This window comes from Anser anser (assembly GCF_964211835.1).
Source record: "Anser anser genome assembly, chromosome: 5".
Classification (NCBI taxonomy): Eukaryota; Metazoa; Chordata; class Aves; order Anseriformes; family Anatidae; genus Anser; species Anser anser.
Window position 1 is genome coordinate 42,801,305 of NC_139725.1, and position 15,241 is coordinate 42,816,545.

The 15,241-nt window shown below is 53.5% G+C and overlaps 1 protein-coding gene across 1 annotated transcript; it reads left to right on the plus strand.

The window, feature by feature from the left end:
• Positions 1-53: 53 nt before the first annotated feature.
• On the plus strand, positions 54-15,145 carry DLST (dihydrolipoamide S-succinyltransferase). The gene is made up of 15 exons (XM_083838719.1): positions 54-181; positions 3,637-3,670; positions 5,001-5,049; positions 6,135-6,190; positions 6,527-6,601; positions 6,960-7,015; positions 7,711-7,822; positions 8,261-8,416; positions 8,675-8,760; positions 9,371-9,468; positions 11,346-11,476; positions 12,022-12,095; positions 12,744-12,827; positions 13,356-13,523; positions 13,924-15,145. Exons 1-15 carry the CDS (start codon positions 113-115, stop codon positions 14,056-14,058), a joined length of 1,383 nt encoding a protein of 460 aa, XP_083694845.1. The 5' UTR covers positions 54-112; the 3' UTR covers positions 14,059-15,145.
• Positions 15,146-15,241: the final 96 nt, after the last annotated feature.

Sequence of the window (15,241 nt, forward strand, 5' to 3'; positions counted from 1 at the left end):
CAGCCCCGTCCCCGGCCCCCCCGCGCCGTTCCCTCCCCCCGCCCCGCCCCGCGCACTTCCCCTCGCGCCGGGCCCTGCTTCCGCCGTCCGCCCTCGGGCTCCCGCCGCCGCGATGCTGCAGCTGTGGCGGTCCCGCTGCCTGGGCCGGGCGCTGGGCCGCTCGCTGCGCGCTCTGCGGCAGGTACGGCCGCGGGGACACGGGGACCGAGGGAGGGAACCGAGGGAGGGAGGGAGGAGGGCGGCGGTGGTGCCGGGCCGGGCGGGGACGGCGGCGCCAAGGGCACCGGGACGCGCCCGGGGCCGGCCCCGAGCGGCGGCGGCCGGGCCGGGCCGGGAGCACCCGGGTCCCTCCGTGCCCCCCTCGCCGCCCCGGTTGTCCCCCTGGGGGCCGGCTCCGTGCCTGCCGGGTGTCCCCCCGGGGCCGCCGCCCCGCGGCGCGGTGAAGGCCCGGAGCCGGGGCTGCTCCCGGCCGGCAGCTTCCGAGGGCTCCGGGCCTCCGCCCGGCCCTCGCCCCACGCGCGTCTGCGGCGCGGGTCCGGCGGGTGCGCAGCGCCGTCGGCACCTTCCAGCCGGGGGCACGGCGCACCCGGGTGGCTGGGCGTAGCGGCGCCTCCCCCCTGGAGCTGGAAGCGGCTTGCTCGCCACCGGGGCAGGGACAAGGGGAGCGAGTGCTGGCCGGTGGCACGGGGTGTTTTGAAACCCTCCAAAAACGCCAGATCTTGGCACGGCTCCGCCGGGAGAAGCGGAGACAATAGGCGCGTGCGAAACTCGGAAGTGGGGGGCGGACGGGGGAGCGGCGGAGTCAGCGGGAACCGGCGGGGAAGGGACGGCTGAACCCGGGTGCTCTCCTGGAAGAGGAGGGAGGTTCTGCCCTCGTGTATCGAGCTGGAGTCGGGGAGGTGTGAGGCACTGCCGGGGGCAGGCAGCTGTTGAAGGATGGCCTCAACAAGTCCAGCCAGGAGCTGCTCTGAAGCAGGGGGCTTTGATCAGGAGCTGTGAGCTGGGACAGTGGAGTCCTGTTTATCTGGGGACAAGTTTATAAAAACTTCCTCCCTCTCTGATCCTCTCCCCATGCTGGAGGAGTGTCACCTGTTGTCCTGTTAACTGCATCCCCTGCCCGCTCTGTGTTGTTACCCCTGGTCTGTCTTTGCACCTGCCCAGCCACGCTGTGCGTAGCTGTGTTAAAGCCCCCAGAAGACATGCAGAGGGTCTCCTGTGGGGCAGTGGTTTGCGCTCATCCTTGTCATTAAAGCAGCAGCCGCGTGGCTTTGGGGAAGCTGGGGCTGGCAAACTGATTGCTGCTTTGCCTGTTGTCAGAGCTGGGCTCCCGTTTTGGCTCTGCGACATGAACTGTACGCTCCTGTTCAGTTCGGGTCCTTGCCTCCTTCCACCACTGCAGAAGAGGTTGGTAGCACGCGGGGTGCCGCTTTAGCAGGTGCACTCCATGGCTTTTGTCACCGTGAAGTGACCCGCTGGAAGGAGACAGCTCCTTAAAGGTGTGGCCGGGATGCGGTGTGCCGGGGTCACTTTGACATAGCGGTGTGAAAGCAGTTCTGAGAAGTCACGTGAAACTGGGGGGGAAAAGTTAATCGCCTGGTGCGTGAGGCGCTAGCAGATCAGGCCGAGGCTTCTCCAGGCGAACGCTGTGACTTCAGAGTGACCCAGGGCGCCGACGCCAGCTAGCGAGACCTGCGTGCTGCCGTTTCCTCTGAAGAAGCTCCGGGATCGGATGCAGGGCAGGCTTAGCCAGGTGATTTCAGGAGCAGGTACAATCACAGTGATCCCTTCAGGGGAAAAAAGGAACGGGAAACAGCCCCGTTGGGCATCTCGGAGCTGCGTGTGCTGGCACTCTGTGGTTAAGGGATGGACACGCGGCGGTTCTGCGGAACGCAGGAGTCTCGGCGTCCTTCGTTAGTAGCTTCTTCCTCCTGTTCCAGCTCTTCCCTCACTTAGCTAGAAGGCAGAAGGGCAGAGAGACACTAATTTTTTCCTTAATTTTGCCGTGACTGTGCAACACAGACTTGGCGCCTCTCCTGGAAGAGAACCGCAGATGTGTTTTCTCCCAGCCCTCTATTTTAGCACAGACCTTCTAAGCTGTTTTTCTAACCTTACAGTAAACGTTCACTAAGGCTGTACCTCTTTCTTAATAAGTTACTGCCCGAGATGCCAGGATTACCTTTACAACTTTATAAAGCACCCGGGGAAACATTAATGGATAGAGGTGAGCTCAGGCTGCTTGGAGTTTTATTTGCGATTAACCTCGCGTTATCTGGGCCGCTGCGGAGCGCAGGCAGGATTTGATCAATACGGGTGCTGGTACAGCGCTGAGGATCACGGGGCGCTGGGCTCCCGACCAAACGGCGTTACCGTGGCGTTTGTCGTGCCGGGCCCAGCAGGGCTGGCTCTGCGGACGCTGCTGGACCCCAACGCAGCTTCGTTTCCTTCCGAGGCAGGCCCCACCGGCTCGGCAGCCGGGCTGCGGGTGTCCTCAGCACAGCTGGCCGCAGCCCGTAGATAACGGAGTTACTATCTGGGAAGCCACGTCTGTCTGTGGGTCTGGATAACTGAACTGCGGAGGGGCCCGTCCGGAGCTGCTGGTCGTTCTGACGGTGCCAAGTGTTCGCTGGACGTGCTTTTGCAGTGTACAGCCCTGCAGGTGGTGTGGCAGTTTTAAGCATCTCTTTGGGCCTCGATGTTTGTGCTCCCACGCATCTCTACAAGTAACTTTGGTGTTTCAGGTCAGTTCTGTCCTACCCTGCTTGCTCTGGTGAAGCTGAAATCGGGGTTTTTACGCAAACTTCCTTTCAGAAACTGAAGACCTGAATGAAGTCTAATTTTTACCCTCTGTATTTCCTGCTGGATGAGGGTGCTCTGAGCTGCTGAGCAGCTGCGGTTCCAAACCGTAGCTGACTGCATTTTAGTCATGGTTACAGAGAGTTTTTTCCCTATGGCTTGTAAAGAATTTCTAGGTTCTCCAGATCTGCAGGTTCAATACCAACAAAAGGTAGAATAGCAGCGGGTAAAGAAACCAGGTTATCTTGAAATGTCTTTTACTTTTGAAGAATGTTATGCTGACCTAGGAGTGCAGTCAATGATTACTGGGCGTGAAGGGAAAGGTCACCAGAAGGTGGGATTTCTGGCTCACAGATGGCAGGAGGAGTTGTACCATCGAGGGAAATTGTGGCCTTCTGCAGTTCAAAGGCTCTGTGGACTTCAAAGAAACCAGTAACTGAAAAATAGATGCTACAGGTCAGATGCTCTGATTGTAGGATTAAACATCTTGGAATAGCTTTTTATTATACCCGGTAGCTACCCTTGACCTTCCATTCACAGCAAGCTTGGTGAATGGGCCTTTAGAAATGTGTTCCCTCTTGAAGAGGGATGTGTGCAGGCCAAGGTCGGAGCAGCAGGAGCTACAAGGGAAAGCCCAGTCTCTCAGGCTTAATGTCACTCCGCAGGGAAGCACCCAGGTGTAGGTGCTGTCACCATCTCCCCCCCAGCGTGCTGTGGGAAGGTGGCGTGCCTGGACCCTGAGCGGTGGGTCCCGTCTCTGGTCCGCGTCTCCTGGGAAAGCCCAAGCCCTCCCGGGGCAGGCCTCCTGTTCGTGATACTGATGGTTCCTCTTCTCTCTGGCAGGGGAACTGCACTCTGGCAAGATGCTCTCTGTCTGGTGAGTCTTACCTTTTTGTTTCCTTTCAAGCTACCTAGCCAGAACAGAGCTGGTTATGGAAAATGAGAGGAGATTCGATTGGGGGTTACGTCTATCAATCATACAACGAAGAAGCAGTTGGTGAAATGCATGCGCTGCGTTCCCATGTGAGTGCCTTCCCTTGCCTAGCGTAAATGCCACCCGATCCGTTCGGCTGTGGTGAAGACTTTACAGCAGCAGCATTGTATTTCAGGCACTGCGGTGCTGGAAACACACGCTGTTGCAAAGACCAGCCCTCTAATAAACCGCTTCGGAAACAATGGGTGAATGCTAAGTGAAATGTCAAAGCTCGTGTGCCTGGGAAGTGCTGTAGTACTTAAACTGCATTTTCCCAGAGCTCTCTTCTCTGGTTGTTCTGCCTTTATGTCGGATTACATCACTCGCTTCTGATTCTGCTGTGAGAAATCACTTACATCTGCTGACCTTTCTGGTTATAGAGTTCCAGGATTATTAGCTCTTTAGTAGGGGGTGGTGTCAACGCTGTATCACCTCTTTTAAAAATCAAATAAATCCTCCTGGCCCTGTGTAATCGCGATAATTATGTTCTCCAATTGCTACGCTGATTCTCTTTCAGATCAGCCTGGAAAAATGCCCAGTGCCCTGACAGAGGCAAAGGACGGGAGTTCAGGGCGTAACAAAACTTGCAGCGTCAGGGAACGCGAGTTGGGCGGGAGGGGGCAGCGAGGTGCATGAAACTCTGACAAGTGGTGCACCTACCTTCCCTATCGTGGGCTTCGAAAAAGAAGCGTTCTTGGGCCAGGTGGTGAATAGAAAGGGATGCCAGTGGCTTGCTGCTTGGCCCTATGCCCCATTTTTGTGGGTTTTGTCCTCCTTATCCTTCCGTGCGGTTGTGAGGGCTGCTGAGAGCACCTCTTAGGGGCCTGATGCCTTGCTGCTGTCAGGAACCCCTTAACCCTGGGGATAACTCACCAGCAACGGGGGCTTTAGCAGTCCTGGGGGTGTCCCTTGTCGCTGTTACCTTTTTGTTCTGACCGGGGTAACTGCTGCTTTGTTTGCTTTTTTCCAGAGTTATCCTTCTTAGCTCTGAGGTCAAGATTGAATTGTTTTTTCCCCATCTCTTTAAATCGAAGTGAAGACAAGGCCACTGTTCTTGGCAGGCTCTGGGCAGGTTTGCTGAGGTGCCTCTATCTGGCCGTATGTCCCCTCTTAGTCCCAAGTTTCTTTGAGGTTGGATAGTGGTGTCCTTTGCAGTTTTTGTTTATTTTTTGCTGACAAGAGCGTCCACGGGCTGGGTGATGTTCCCGTGGGATAACACCGTTCTCGTTCACAGGTGTGGCTGGCAGCCAGGGACTGGCCTACACCAACAGCAGGAAGCTCGTGTAAGTATCCACAGAAAGTTGTGATATGTAGAGGCTGCTCTAGCCCTGACAAGACCTGGGAACTGGGAGGCTGAGTATAGTCAGCTGTCTTAAAATCCCTGTGCGCTTCATAGGAGCGTGGAGCCAGCCCTAGAAAAATCTGGGCTCTCTAGCTTTTGCAGGTCAGGAACTGTGGCACACTTCAAGAAAATAAGGTCTGTCTGGAAGTAGGTTGCAAGGTAGGATAGGGGCAGGAATGAGGAGACCAGTGATAAATGAGTCTCTATCCTGTGTTTATCTGACTATAAACCTTTGATCTATGGTGGCATCGTGGTAGGATTGCTGCTAGACGCAGGAAGAGGTGGTCTGCTGCGGGAGAAGTGGGATGGTTCAGGGAGCTCTTAGTGACACGACAAGGTTTGCACTGCTGAGGTAGTCAGGTTATTCCCCAAGGACGTTTTTTACCTTAAGAGCGCATCCATAAGAGCTTGAAACACTGGTCTGTTTGCACCAAGCAGCTTGTGTTGGAGGAAAGCTAAAGCATTTTTACTTCAGGTTTCCAAATACAGTGTGAGTAGGTATAAAAAAAAAATCCTTTGAACGCTTGTGATTGCCAGCTCCCTGTGAGGGGATGTGGTGGAGGGAAGCAGCTGTCTCTTGGCTGTGTTGACGTTGGCAATTAATGGCGCGTTCTATTTTTTGGAGCAATCTAGCAACTTCTGTAGGCATGACAGTCCCGATCTAGAGGTAAAAAATGGTTCCTCGTGCTCATCTTGGGTGTATGGCTAGGTAAGCCTCTTATCGGTATTTAAACTACAGCAGATCTGTTGGGCTGGCTCCCTAAATTAAGATTTCATAAATATCAATTCTCACTGAATTTCTTACAGCACTAGTGATTGTAAACTGAATTATTCCTTGCTTCTTAGTGGGATTGTTGCACCTCCAACCAGTAAGTAGGAGTCCCTTGGAACAAATACATCCGAACAGCTGAGCAGCCTTCAGATCAGTTAAACAAGCAAATGTAAATTTTGAGACTGGGGCTGGCAGCCTCCAGAGGAATGTACTTTTTCTTCTGTGTTCATATCTTTTTCTCTGTCTCTCTGCAGAGTAAATAGCTCCAGTGTCTTTGCTGTCCGTTACTTCAGAACCACAGCAGTACATAGTAAGTAAGAAGTCAGGAGTCAGAGAGGTGACTCTTGTGCTATCTGTTGCTCTTCTGACAACAGCTGAAGCTGCCTTTTCCATCCTTGTGGTTCAGTGGTGGCTGAGTTTTTGCCTCTGGGCCCTAAAGTTTCTGGTGTTTCTGTCACAGTGTGACATTTGGCCAGGTGGGAATTTCTCGTGTGTTCAAATCTTAATCGATGTTGAAGTAAGAAGGCTAACGTTTGATGTCTGTTGACCTGCCAGCTCTACTAGAGTCCTGGTGACACAAATAAAGCAGTGCCAAACGTTTTGAGCTCTGAATGCGTTCCAGTCTGTCTGTCTGTCTCTCTCACAGGGGATGACGTGGTTACGGTGAACACACCAGCCTTTGCAGAGTCAGTCACAGAAGGAGATGTCAGGTGGGAGAAAGGTAAGTACTTACCTCTTCCCTGCGATTCTCAGCAGCGTTGCTTCTGCACTGGAAAGCTCAGGGGTGGACTGCAGTTCACTGGCTGAGAGCCTGCTCTGTGTCCTTCAGCCTGTGACAAACAAGGTAGTTAAGGTTAATTTCGGTTTGCAGTTACTGCTTCATTACCTCTGTCCTGGGTGATGTTGAAGGGAGGTGTTTAAACTGGAATCGGACTCTGCAGCAGATTGAGTTAGACTTTTCTTTAGAAGCTGTGGAGAACTGGCATGAGAAAATTCTGGGTTAGTGGGAGACTGCTGTGTGTTACGAGGGGGAGGCTGGAGCCTCCTTCCTCACAGAGCTCTTCGTATCTGTCATTCAGCTGTTGGAGACACAGTGGCGGAAGATGAAGTGGTGTGTGAGATTGAAACAGACAAGGTAGGAGTCTTCTGGACCAAAACTTTTTCTAGTTCTGTAGTGAGTACCCTGTATGGCTCCTCTCCAGCCGAGCCTGCAGGCCCTGCCTGTCTCTCCTGCCCCCTTCACAGAGAAAAGCTTTTCTCACTTAGTATGAAATCTGGCTGTGCCTTAAGTGAGAGTTGTTTGATAATTCTTCCCTCCTCGTGCATTTGAATAAGCATCAATGGTGCTGATATTTGTGGGAGCTGTGATTCCACTCCTTCTTCCCACTTGGGTGCTTGAAGCTTGAAAACCTGTTTGTGTTTAAACAGAAATCTGCAGAGCCGTGGGATGTCTTCAGACAGTTTTAAATTCAGCCTTTAAATGTACTCGCCCCTTAAAGAACTCCTAGGTTTTGAAGTTCTTGCTAAACTCCCTGCCACATTCTGCTTCCAGTGCTGCTGTCAGGAGGATGCTGGCAGTAATACAATCAGTTCTGGTTTGTACCCCGGGGCAGGAAGATCAGGCTATGCATTCTACTGCCAGCATCTCCTACAGCTCCAAGTACTGGCACAAAGTCCCAGTGGAGGCTGTGCAAACTGGTGGAAATGGTGCAAGACAGAGGGGCTGTCTGTGCCAGATTACAATGTGTATCTGTGCATATCGGCATCTTTACTTGGGCACTCGTTCCCCATCCAGTATTTGGGGGAATCTCAAGATTTTCCATTTTGCAGACATCGGTGCAAGTTCCAGCCCCAGCAGCTGGTGTGATCGAAGCCCTTCTGGTACCTGACGGTGGCAAAGTGGAAGGGGGGACACCTCTGTTCAAACTCAGGAAAACTGGAGGTAAGTCAGGCATATATAACTTGCACAGAGCTTTCATATTTCAACCTGTCTTTTTCTGAAGACAGAGGCCAGGCATTTGGAAGGATCCTGATAGAGGCAGAAAAAAAGAAAAAGCATAGTTGTAGCCCTTCTGAGGGGAAAACTTGCCTTTTGCTCCCTCTGGAGGAAACGGCAGCAGTAGGCTAAAATTAGCTGAGAATTCCCCTGACACAACTCCCTTCTCCACCCTCTTCTCTTTGCCATCCAGTCTCCTGCATGGTGAGGAGATCTAAAACTCCATGGGATCCTCCTGTGGGGGCTCCTAGCAGTTCTCCAGTGTTGAGAACATACAGGCAATTTGTCAGAGGATTAACTTTTATCAGGTTGGTTGGACTCGCAGACCCCTGACTATAGAAACCGTGGTTGCTCTTACGATGATTGTTCTTCCTTGTCTTTTAGCTGCTCCTGCCAAGGCCAAACCAGCAGCAGCCCCTCCTCCTCCTGCAGCCCCTGAACCTGTAGCTGCAGCTGCTCCTCCCCCTGCTGCAGCACCAATCCCCACTACAATGCCACCAGTGCCGCCTGTGTCAGCTCAGCCCATCGACAGCAAACCAGGTGAGGCAACAGCTGCTTTCTCCTTTCTTCCTTGGGGAGAGTTCGTAAGGTTAAAAGCAATTAACAGGCTGGCACTTAGTGTGAAAGCTTCCCTGTGTTATTGCCCTGGATGCTGCAGGCTGGAGGACTCAGCTATGCCTGGAATCCGCCTGGCCCAGTTTGCAGCTGCTTATGCACCTTGTCGCTTAACATGGGGCTCCCGAGCATTTTCTCCAGGCCCTGGCTTCCCTTTCTGACTGATGTCTTCTTTGCCCTCAGTGTCTGCAGTGAAGCCGGCTGCAGCTCCAGTGGCAGCCCCTCCTGGGGAGGCAGCGCCCAGCAAAGGTGCCCGATCAGAGCACAGGGTAAGCTGCGGGATTAGGGGCCTTGCCGCTGCTCCTGCTGCTGGGTGACACCTTGTTCTGGCACGAGCTGTGAACTCGGGGATGGGGCCGTATCAACCTGTTCACACCCAGCTTGGCAGGACTGGGGAATGCTCTGTGTGAGGGCACCACTTAGAGGTGGGATGGAGAAAGAGCCAGGTCTGATCTTGGTTCTAGGCAAAAGTCTCATCCTGAGCTTTGCTGGTAGAGAACGTACGGCTCCATGCGGTCTGCTTGGTCTGTCCACAAGCCCTCAGCAAGGGCCTGAGGGTGCTACAGATGCTTTGTGCATTCCTAAGAAAATTGGGTTGAGCAGCCTGCTTTCTTAGCTGTCGTGCTCTTCTCGTATTAGCCTCGTGCTGGAAATTTAACCGTGCTTGGAGTTTGAGGAACACAGGTCTGAACGGGCAGCTCCATAGTGAAATGGGCAGCTCCTCAACCTGTTGTGTTCCTCAGGGAGACCTGAGGTGAAAACCTTAACCCCATTTCTGATCAGCAAGGTGGCAAGAAGAAGAGTCTTTTGAGTTTCTTGGGTGTTTTGTCTCTTGGATGAACTTGAGGGAGCCTCTGCTTATTTCTGTTTAATTTTCAGGTGAAAATGAATAGGATGCGTCAGCGTATTGCTCAGCGGCTGAAGGAGGCTCAGAACACTTGTGCCATGCTCACCACTTTCAATGAGATTGATATGAGGTGAGGAGCGGACCTTCTGTTTTCCCCTATACTGGGATAAACGGGTGCAGGCAGTTGTCTTTAAATAGCAGCCAAGACCTTACTGATCCCCTCTGGGGAGACTGACAGTACGTCTTTTGGGACATCTTCCTTGGGTGAGTACCACCGCCTGTACATCTTCGTCAGGGCTATGGTGGTGTTGCAGTAGGAGGGGCGTGCAGCTTCCTGAGGGTCCCGTTCCTTGGGAGTCATCTGCTGCTTGTTAAAGGGCCAACTCAGTTCCTCGTCTGTGTGGTTCTTGGTTGAGCGTTGGTAGATGTTGAGCAGAAGAGCAGGAGTAACTGGTGTCACTTGTAGAGTGGCTACCAGGAGACACCAAGTGTATCACCTGCTTTCTGCCCCTCCACCAGCTTACTTTTTTTGGAGATGGGCATATTTGGCCTCCCATGAAGTGGTTCCCTGGGGCTCGCCGGCCTCTCAGATGGGCATTACACAGGTCTGAGGCCCTTGCTGTCAGATGGTTCAGCTTTCCAGAGACAGACCAGCATCCTTCCCCCTCCCCTCCTGGCAGGTGGGGGTCTCCTGACTCAAGTGCTTGCATGGGCTGAGCACACTAATGGCTTTGGAGGGTGGGCAGCTTATGTTACAGTGCATTAAGGGGAAATTGTGCCCAAATCAAATTGCCTTGTGAAATCCTATTCTGCTCCTTAAGACAAAACATGTAAATATTTGGGTCTCAGAACAATAAGGTTGGCAAAATAGTCTTGATTGGAGGGGAAGTGCTGCAGCTTTATCTCCTCTATGAGCCTCACTGAGGTGTCGCTTTACGCTGGCCTGGGGCTCTCGTTGCATCTGGTAATCTGGTTTGGATTGATTGCTGTGCTGTCGACTCGTGAGGGCCTGAGCTGGGGCCTCCTGCTTCCCGTGGGGGGTCAGCGTCTGAAAGGAGGAAGCCTTAATGAGCCACTTTCAGAGCAAACCTCCTCCTCATTGCTGCAGTCCTTGTGTCTTGGGAGGCACTAATGTCTTTGGGCAGTAATCCTAGCCCTAAACAAGGTTAGGTGCAGGAAAACAAACACTCTAAACCACAAAGACCCCTGCCCCTTGCTGAAACTGTCTCTTCAAAGACTTAAGGTCTCTGGAGGCCGGAGGGATGGACCGTGCAATTCCACAGCATCTGGATTAGCCTAGAAGAGGCAGAGCTCATAGCCACTGCTTGGGTGACTTTTTGTAAATGTTCTCATTTCTAATAAATATGAGCGGTGGGGAAACATGGCTTACTTGCTTGAGGACTGTGGGTGAACTAGCACCTGCTGGCATAGCGTCTGGGAAGATTTCTTTTATATTCATTCAACTCCTGGAGCCAGAGAGTGGGGTTCAGAGGCGTTATTGTGCTGGCTGGTGCTGGACTTGTGCAGCAGTTGAAGTCTTTTGCCTCTTTCATTGCCTGCATCTCTTCTTCTCTTGGCATTTCCCATTTCTTTTACTCTTCAGGGTCAGCCCTGACACAGCTGGAATTGCCATCTGCAGTGCCGTGCTGGTACCAGCAGTGGTGGCTCCAGAGGATCAGCAGGGATGTCTGCAGCTTTATCGGGCCTGAGCAGGAAATAAGCCATGCCTCATCTTGCTTGGGCGCCTGGCAGTACAGCTCACACGGATTAATCCTGTCCTGTTGAGTTTATGGTCCTGGACCAGGTCCTGTTAGATCCTTTGGCAGGGGCCTTAGAGCCTCAGCCCATTTCATCTATGACATTTGAAGGATTTTTCAGGAGACTGGGGTTTTGCCCGTTGGTAGTGCAGGTTTGCAGTCATTGGGGTGGCACCGAGATATATTACAGAGCAAGGGAACGATGTTTTCATGGACTCCCTACTGACCACTGTTGTAATCTGTTTTGCAGCAACATCCGGGAGATGAGAGCTGTACACAAGGATCCCTTCCTGAAAAAGCACAACCTAAAACTAGGTTTCATGTCAGCTTTTGTGAAAGCTTCAGCTTTTGCTCTGCAGGACCAGCCCGTTGTGAATGCAGGTGAGTGGTGACCCTCACTGGAGAGCTGCACATCCTGCCAGTGTCAAGGGCTACTAGCTTGGACAAGCAAGTCAAATACACAGGGAAGAGGGGGACAGAGTCCTTTGGGCTGCACCTGATGTTGCTAATGCCACTTACAGAGGTAGATGACACCTTGCCAAGAGCCCTGTTAGCAAGGGCTTGCCAGGACCGGGGCTGGGGCTGTGCATGCTAGGTGTTCACCCAGCCTGAAGAGGCAGAGCGTGCCGGTTGGTGTAGCTGCTATAGGTGCAGTGCAGTTCCTGGGGACTGCCAGAGGTCTTTGCTCAAACCCAGAAGAGGAGAATAACCAAGGCAATGTCCGAAGGGCACTGATCTATCTGACCTGCCTTCTGTCCGTCCCGACACCTTTCCTGCAGGAGCAGTAAAGGCTCAGTCTTCTCCAGAGTTATGCTTGAGCTAGAGATGAGAAAGTTGTTACGATTTAATAGATATTTCTGGCCTTTTGAGCTCTCAGTCTTGGGTGCTGTACGTGTAACACAACTTTACCTTTTTTTGTCTCTTAGTGATTGATGACACGACCAAAGAGATTGTGTACAGGGACTATGTGGACATCAGCGTTGCTGTAGCAACTCCCCGGGTAGGTACCTTGGATGCTTTGGCCGTGTTCCCTGCAGTCTCAGGCCTAGGACGGTTATTGGCTCGCTTTGAGTCAACTCAGCTTTGAGCTCCACTGCAGCAGAAACTTCACTGCTTCGCTGCAGCAGAAACTGATGAAACTGCTCATCTAGGTGTGTCCTTGGACTAACCCTACTGTACTGTCCCACCATTTCCATAAAGCGTATTGCTGCTTCAAAGATATTTTCCTGTCCAGGGAGAGTGTGGGATGGAGATGCACATGTTGAATGAGTTGTTTCTGTTGTAAGGCAGAGGTTTGGCCAGGACTGTCACTGCTCCCGAAGTCATGGGGAGGTCCTGCACAAAGGGACTGCGCTCTTCTCCCAGAGGAAGAGTGACGGCTGAACCCTTCCCATCGTCTCACCCGCTTTTATGGATGTTGATTTGGGATATGAACAGTCCTGTCTGTGGTGGGCTTCTATACAAAGATGAAGTCTGATTTACTCTGCGGGCCCTTTGTGGGTGCCGTGCCAGGTTTCCTGACGGGCTGGCAGGGCGCGAGGCGGCTGTGCCAACCACCTGCTGTGGGCTGAGGCCAGGCTCCTGCCCAGCGGCAGTTCTGTTTGTCACTGCCCTGAATGTGCTGATTGTGCGCTTTGCTTCCCCCCAGGGTCTTGTGGTTCCTGTCGTTAGGAATGTAGAAAATATGAATTTTGCTGACATAGAGCGAGCTATCTATGAGCTGGGGGAGAAGGTAAGTAAAGCTGGAGGTGGTTTTGGAGAGGGTTGGGAGGAAGGGAAGGAGTTGAGGGTGCTCGACAGGCATGAATTGATTCAGTCCCTGTGTGGTGTCATCTCTGACCTCTAACACACTGAGTTGTGTTGCGGGGAGTGATCCGGTTACAGCTGCAGCCGTGCCGTGCCTTACAGGACAGATCTGTCTACTTGTTTGAGGCCTCTGGAAGGGCAGCTCTGTGTTAGTGGCATGGTGTGTCTTCGCCTTTGTCTTTGGAGGCCAAGGCTGAACTCCCCTGGGTTGTGAAGTCTTCTGCAAAAACAGGAGTTGGAATCAAAGGCAGGAAAGTCCTTCCCCAAAGACAGAAATGTTCGGGTTTAAAAACAGAATTCACTTTCAAGTAATTTATGCTGGTTTTCAGCTGAACAAATTAGTAAGGGAAGCTCTGGCTGTCAGCACTTATTCCTGGAGAGGGCGAATATCCAAACCCTTGTCCGTTGTCTTCTGTGATGTGAGTGGCCTTCTAAGACCTTGCCTTTCTTCTAGGCGCGGAAGAATGAACTGGCCATCGAAGACATGGATGGCGGCACTTTCACAATCAGCAACGGAGGGGTTTTTGGGTCGCTCTTCGGGACGCCTATCATCAACCCACCCCAGTCTGCTATCTTGGGCATGCATGCCATCTTCGACAGGCCTGTGGCTGTTGGAGGCAAAGTAAGTAGAGCTGCACAGGAGGTTTCTGTGGGCAGAGGGGAGGGCTCAGAGGGCTGAGGACCACAGCACACGTGCTTTTTCCAAGGGGGAGATGTCACTTTCTACAAGGCTTTACGGTGAAGGAGGAGCAGAGGCTAATGGATGAAGGGCTGCTTGGTTGGCCCTGGTACTTGCCTGAGGTGTGCAGGGGCCTTGCCGTATCTGTAAGGGGGACGACTGAATAATCTGCTTGTCCAGAAAGATACCGAGTCCTGTGCGGTGTGCAGTGCCAGGCAGGATGCACCCAGGAGCCCCTGATTCAGGACGGGGGAAAAAGCCAGGTCCTCCCAAATTCAGAGGAGGGCGCCAGGCAGGCAGCAGGGCTGAGCACGCTAACGCCCGTCTCACTGTTCCCCTTCAGATCGAGGTGCGGCCCATGATGTACGTGGCACTGACCTACGATCACCGGCTGATCGACGGCAGAGAGGCAGTGACTTTCTTACGCAAGATCAAGGCAGCGGTGGAGGATCCCCGCGTGCTGCTGCTCGACCTGTAGAGCAGCCCCACCCCCACGCAACCCACCCAGGGCAGGGCCGCGGCACCAGCAGGGGCGATGCAGGGCATTCAGGAACTGGCAGGGGTCATTCCAGTCTCTCTCCCTCCCCCGAGATCGGAGGTGTCCCAGAGGGGATCGCGAGGATAGCTCCTACCTCCTTTCCTGTTCTGTTCAAGGATGGTTCAGTCTCTCACGAGGACTGCTGTGCAGTGGGCCGCCCACCGAATGGCACTGCCTTTCCGGAACCGTCTCTGTGGCGTCCTTTCCCTCGTGGCACCAACCTCTCACCTCTAGCTTGTCCTATACCACTGGAAAATGCTTGCTGCTGCTGTGCTAGGGTACCCTTCCCTGCCCCTCCGAGGCAGGTTCAGCTTTATTTCCTAGCACTGAGGTTCCTGGGGGGGGAGGAGAGGAAAGGCTGCTGTTCTGTCCCTGTTTTGCTTGAAAATATTTCACACTCGTCTGTTCTGCAAGGGCAGTCTGGGGTCCCCCAGGCCGATTGCAGCAGAGTTTTTGATCAGAGCAGGGCTGAGGTAGGTGTCATGCCTCTGGCAGTGCCCTAGTTACACTCCCACCTCGGACAGGAACGCGGTGGTTACGTCTCCCCTGCTTTCCCGTGGAGATTTTGTTTCTCTCCAGCCTGGCCAAGAATGTTCTTGGCCGGGGGGACAGAGCACACGATCTCTGGGGGGGGTAGCACTGTTCCTGGGGGTGGGGGGGCAACCCTTTCACCATTACCTGCCCGACACTCGGCTAAGAACCGGCCCCCAGCAGCTGTCCTGGAATCACAGCACACTGATGGTGGGTCCGACTGCTGTTTTCCTGCGTGCGAGGGCTCGGCCTTCTACCAGCGAGGAGGGAGCTGGGGGGGCAGGCCTCTAAGTGTAATGTATATCCCAGCCCGAGGCTGCTGGTTTGGGGGGGAGGGGGGCAGTCCTTAATCCAATAGCGCACACATGTACGGGGGAGCGAGGGGGTCGCTAGTGCCTGCGGAGTCTATTACTCGTACCCTCTCTACACGGAACTTGTAACTAAAATATTTAACACGGCGGATTTTAAACAAAATAAAACTGGGCAACGACTGCGAGGTGGGGTGTGTGTGAGGAGGAGAGCCAGGTCTGGGGCGAGGCCTCGGGCATCGGCAGCCTCCCCAGGGCAGCGTATGCAGCCTGGTACCTGATGG

Excerpts from the sequence above, each read along its gene's own strand:
- DLST (XM_083838719.1), top strand. The coding sequence starts at position 113 with ATGCTGCAGCTGTGGCGGTCCCGCTGCCTGGGCCGGGCGCTGGGCCGC. Across the intron at positions 8,417-8,674 it reads GCCCATCGACAGCAAACCAG|TGTCTGCAGTGAAGCCGGCT; the intron begins GTGAGGCAACAG and ends CTTTGCCCTCAG. Across the intron at positions 11,477-12,021 it reads CCAGCCCGTTGTGAATGCAG|TGATTGATGACACGACCAAA; the intron begins GTGAGTGGTGAC and ends TTTGTCTCTTAG.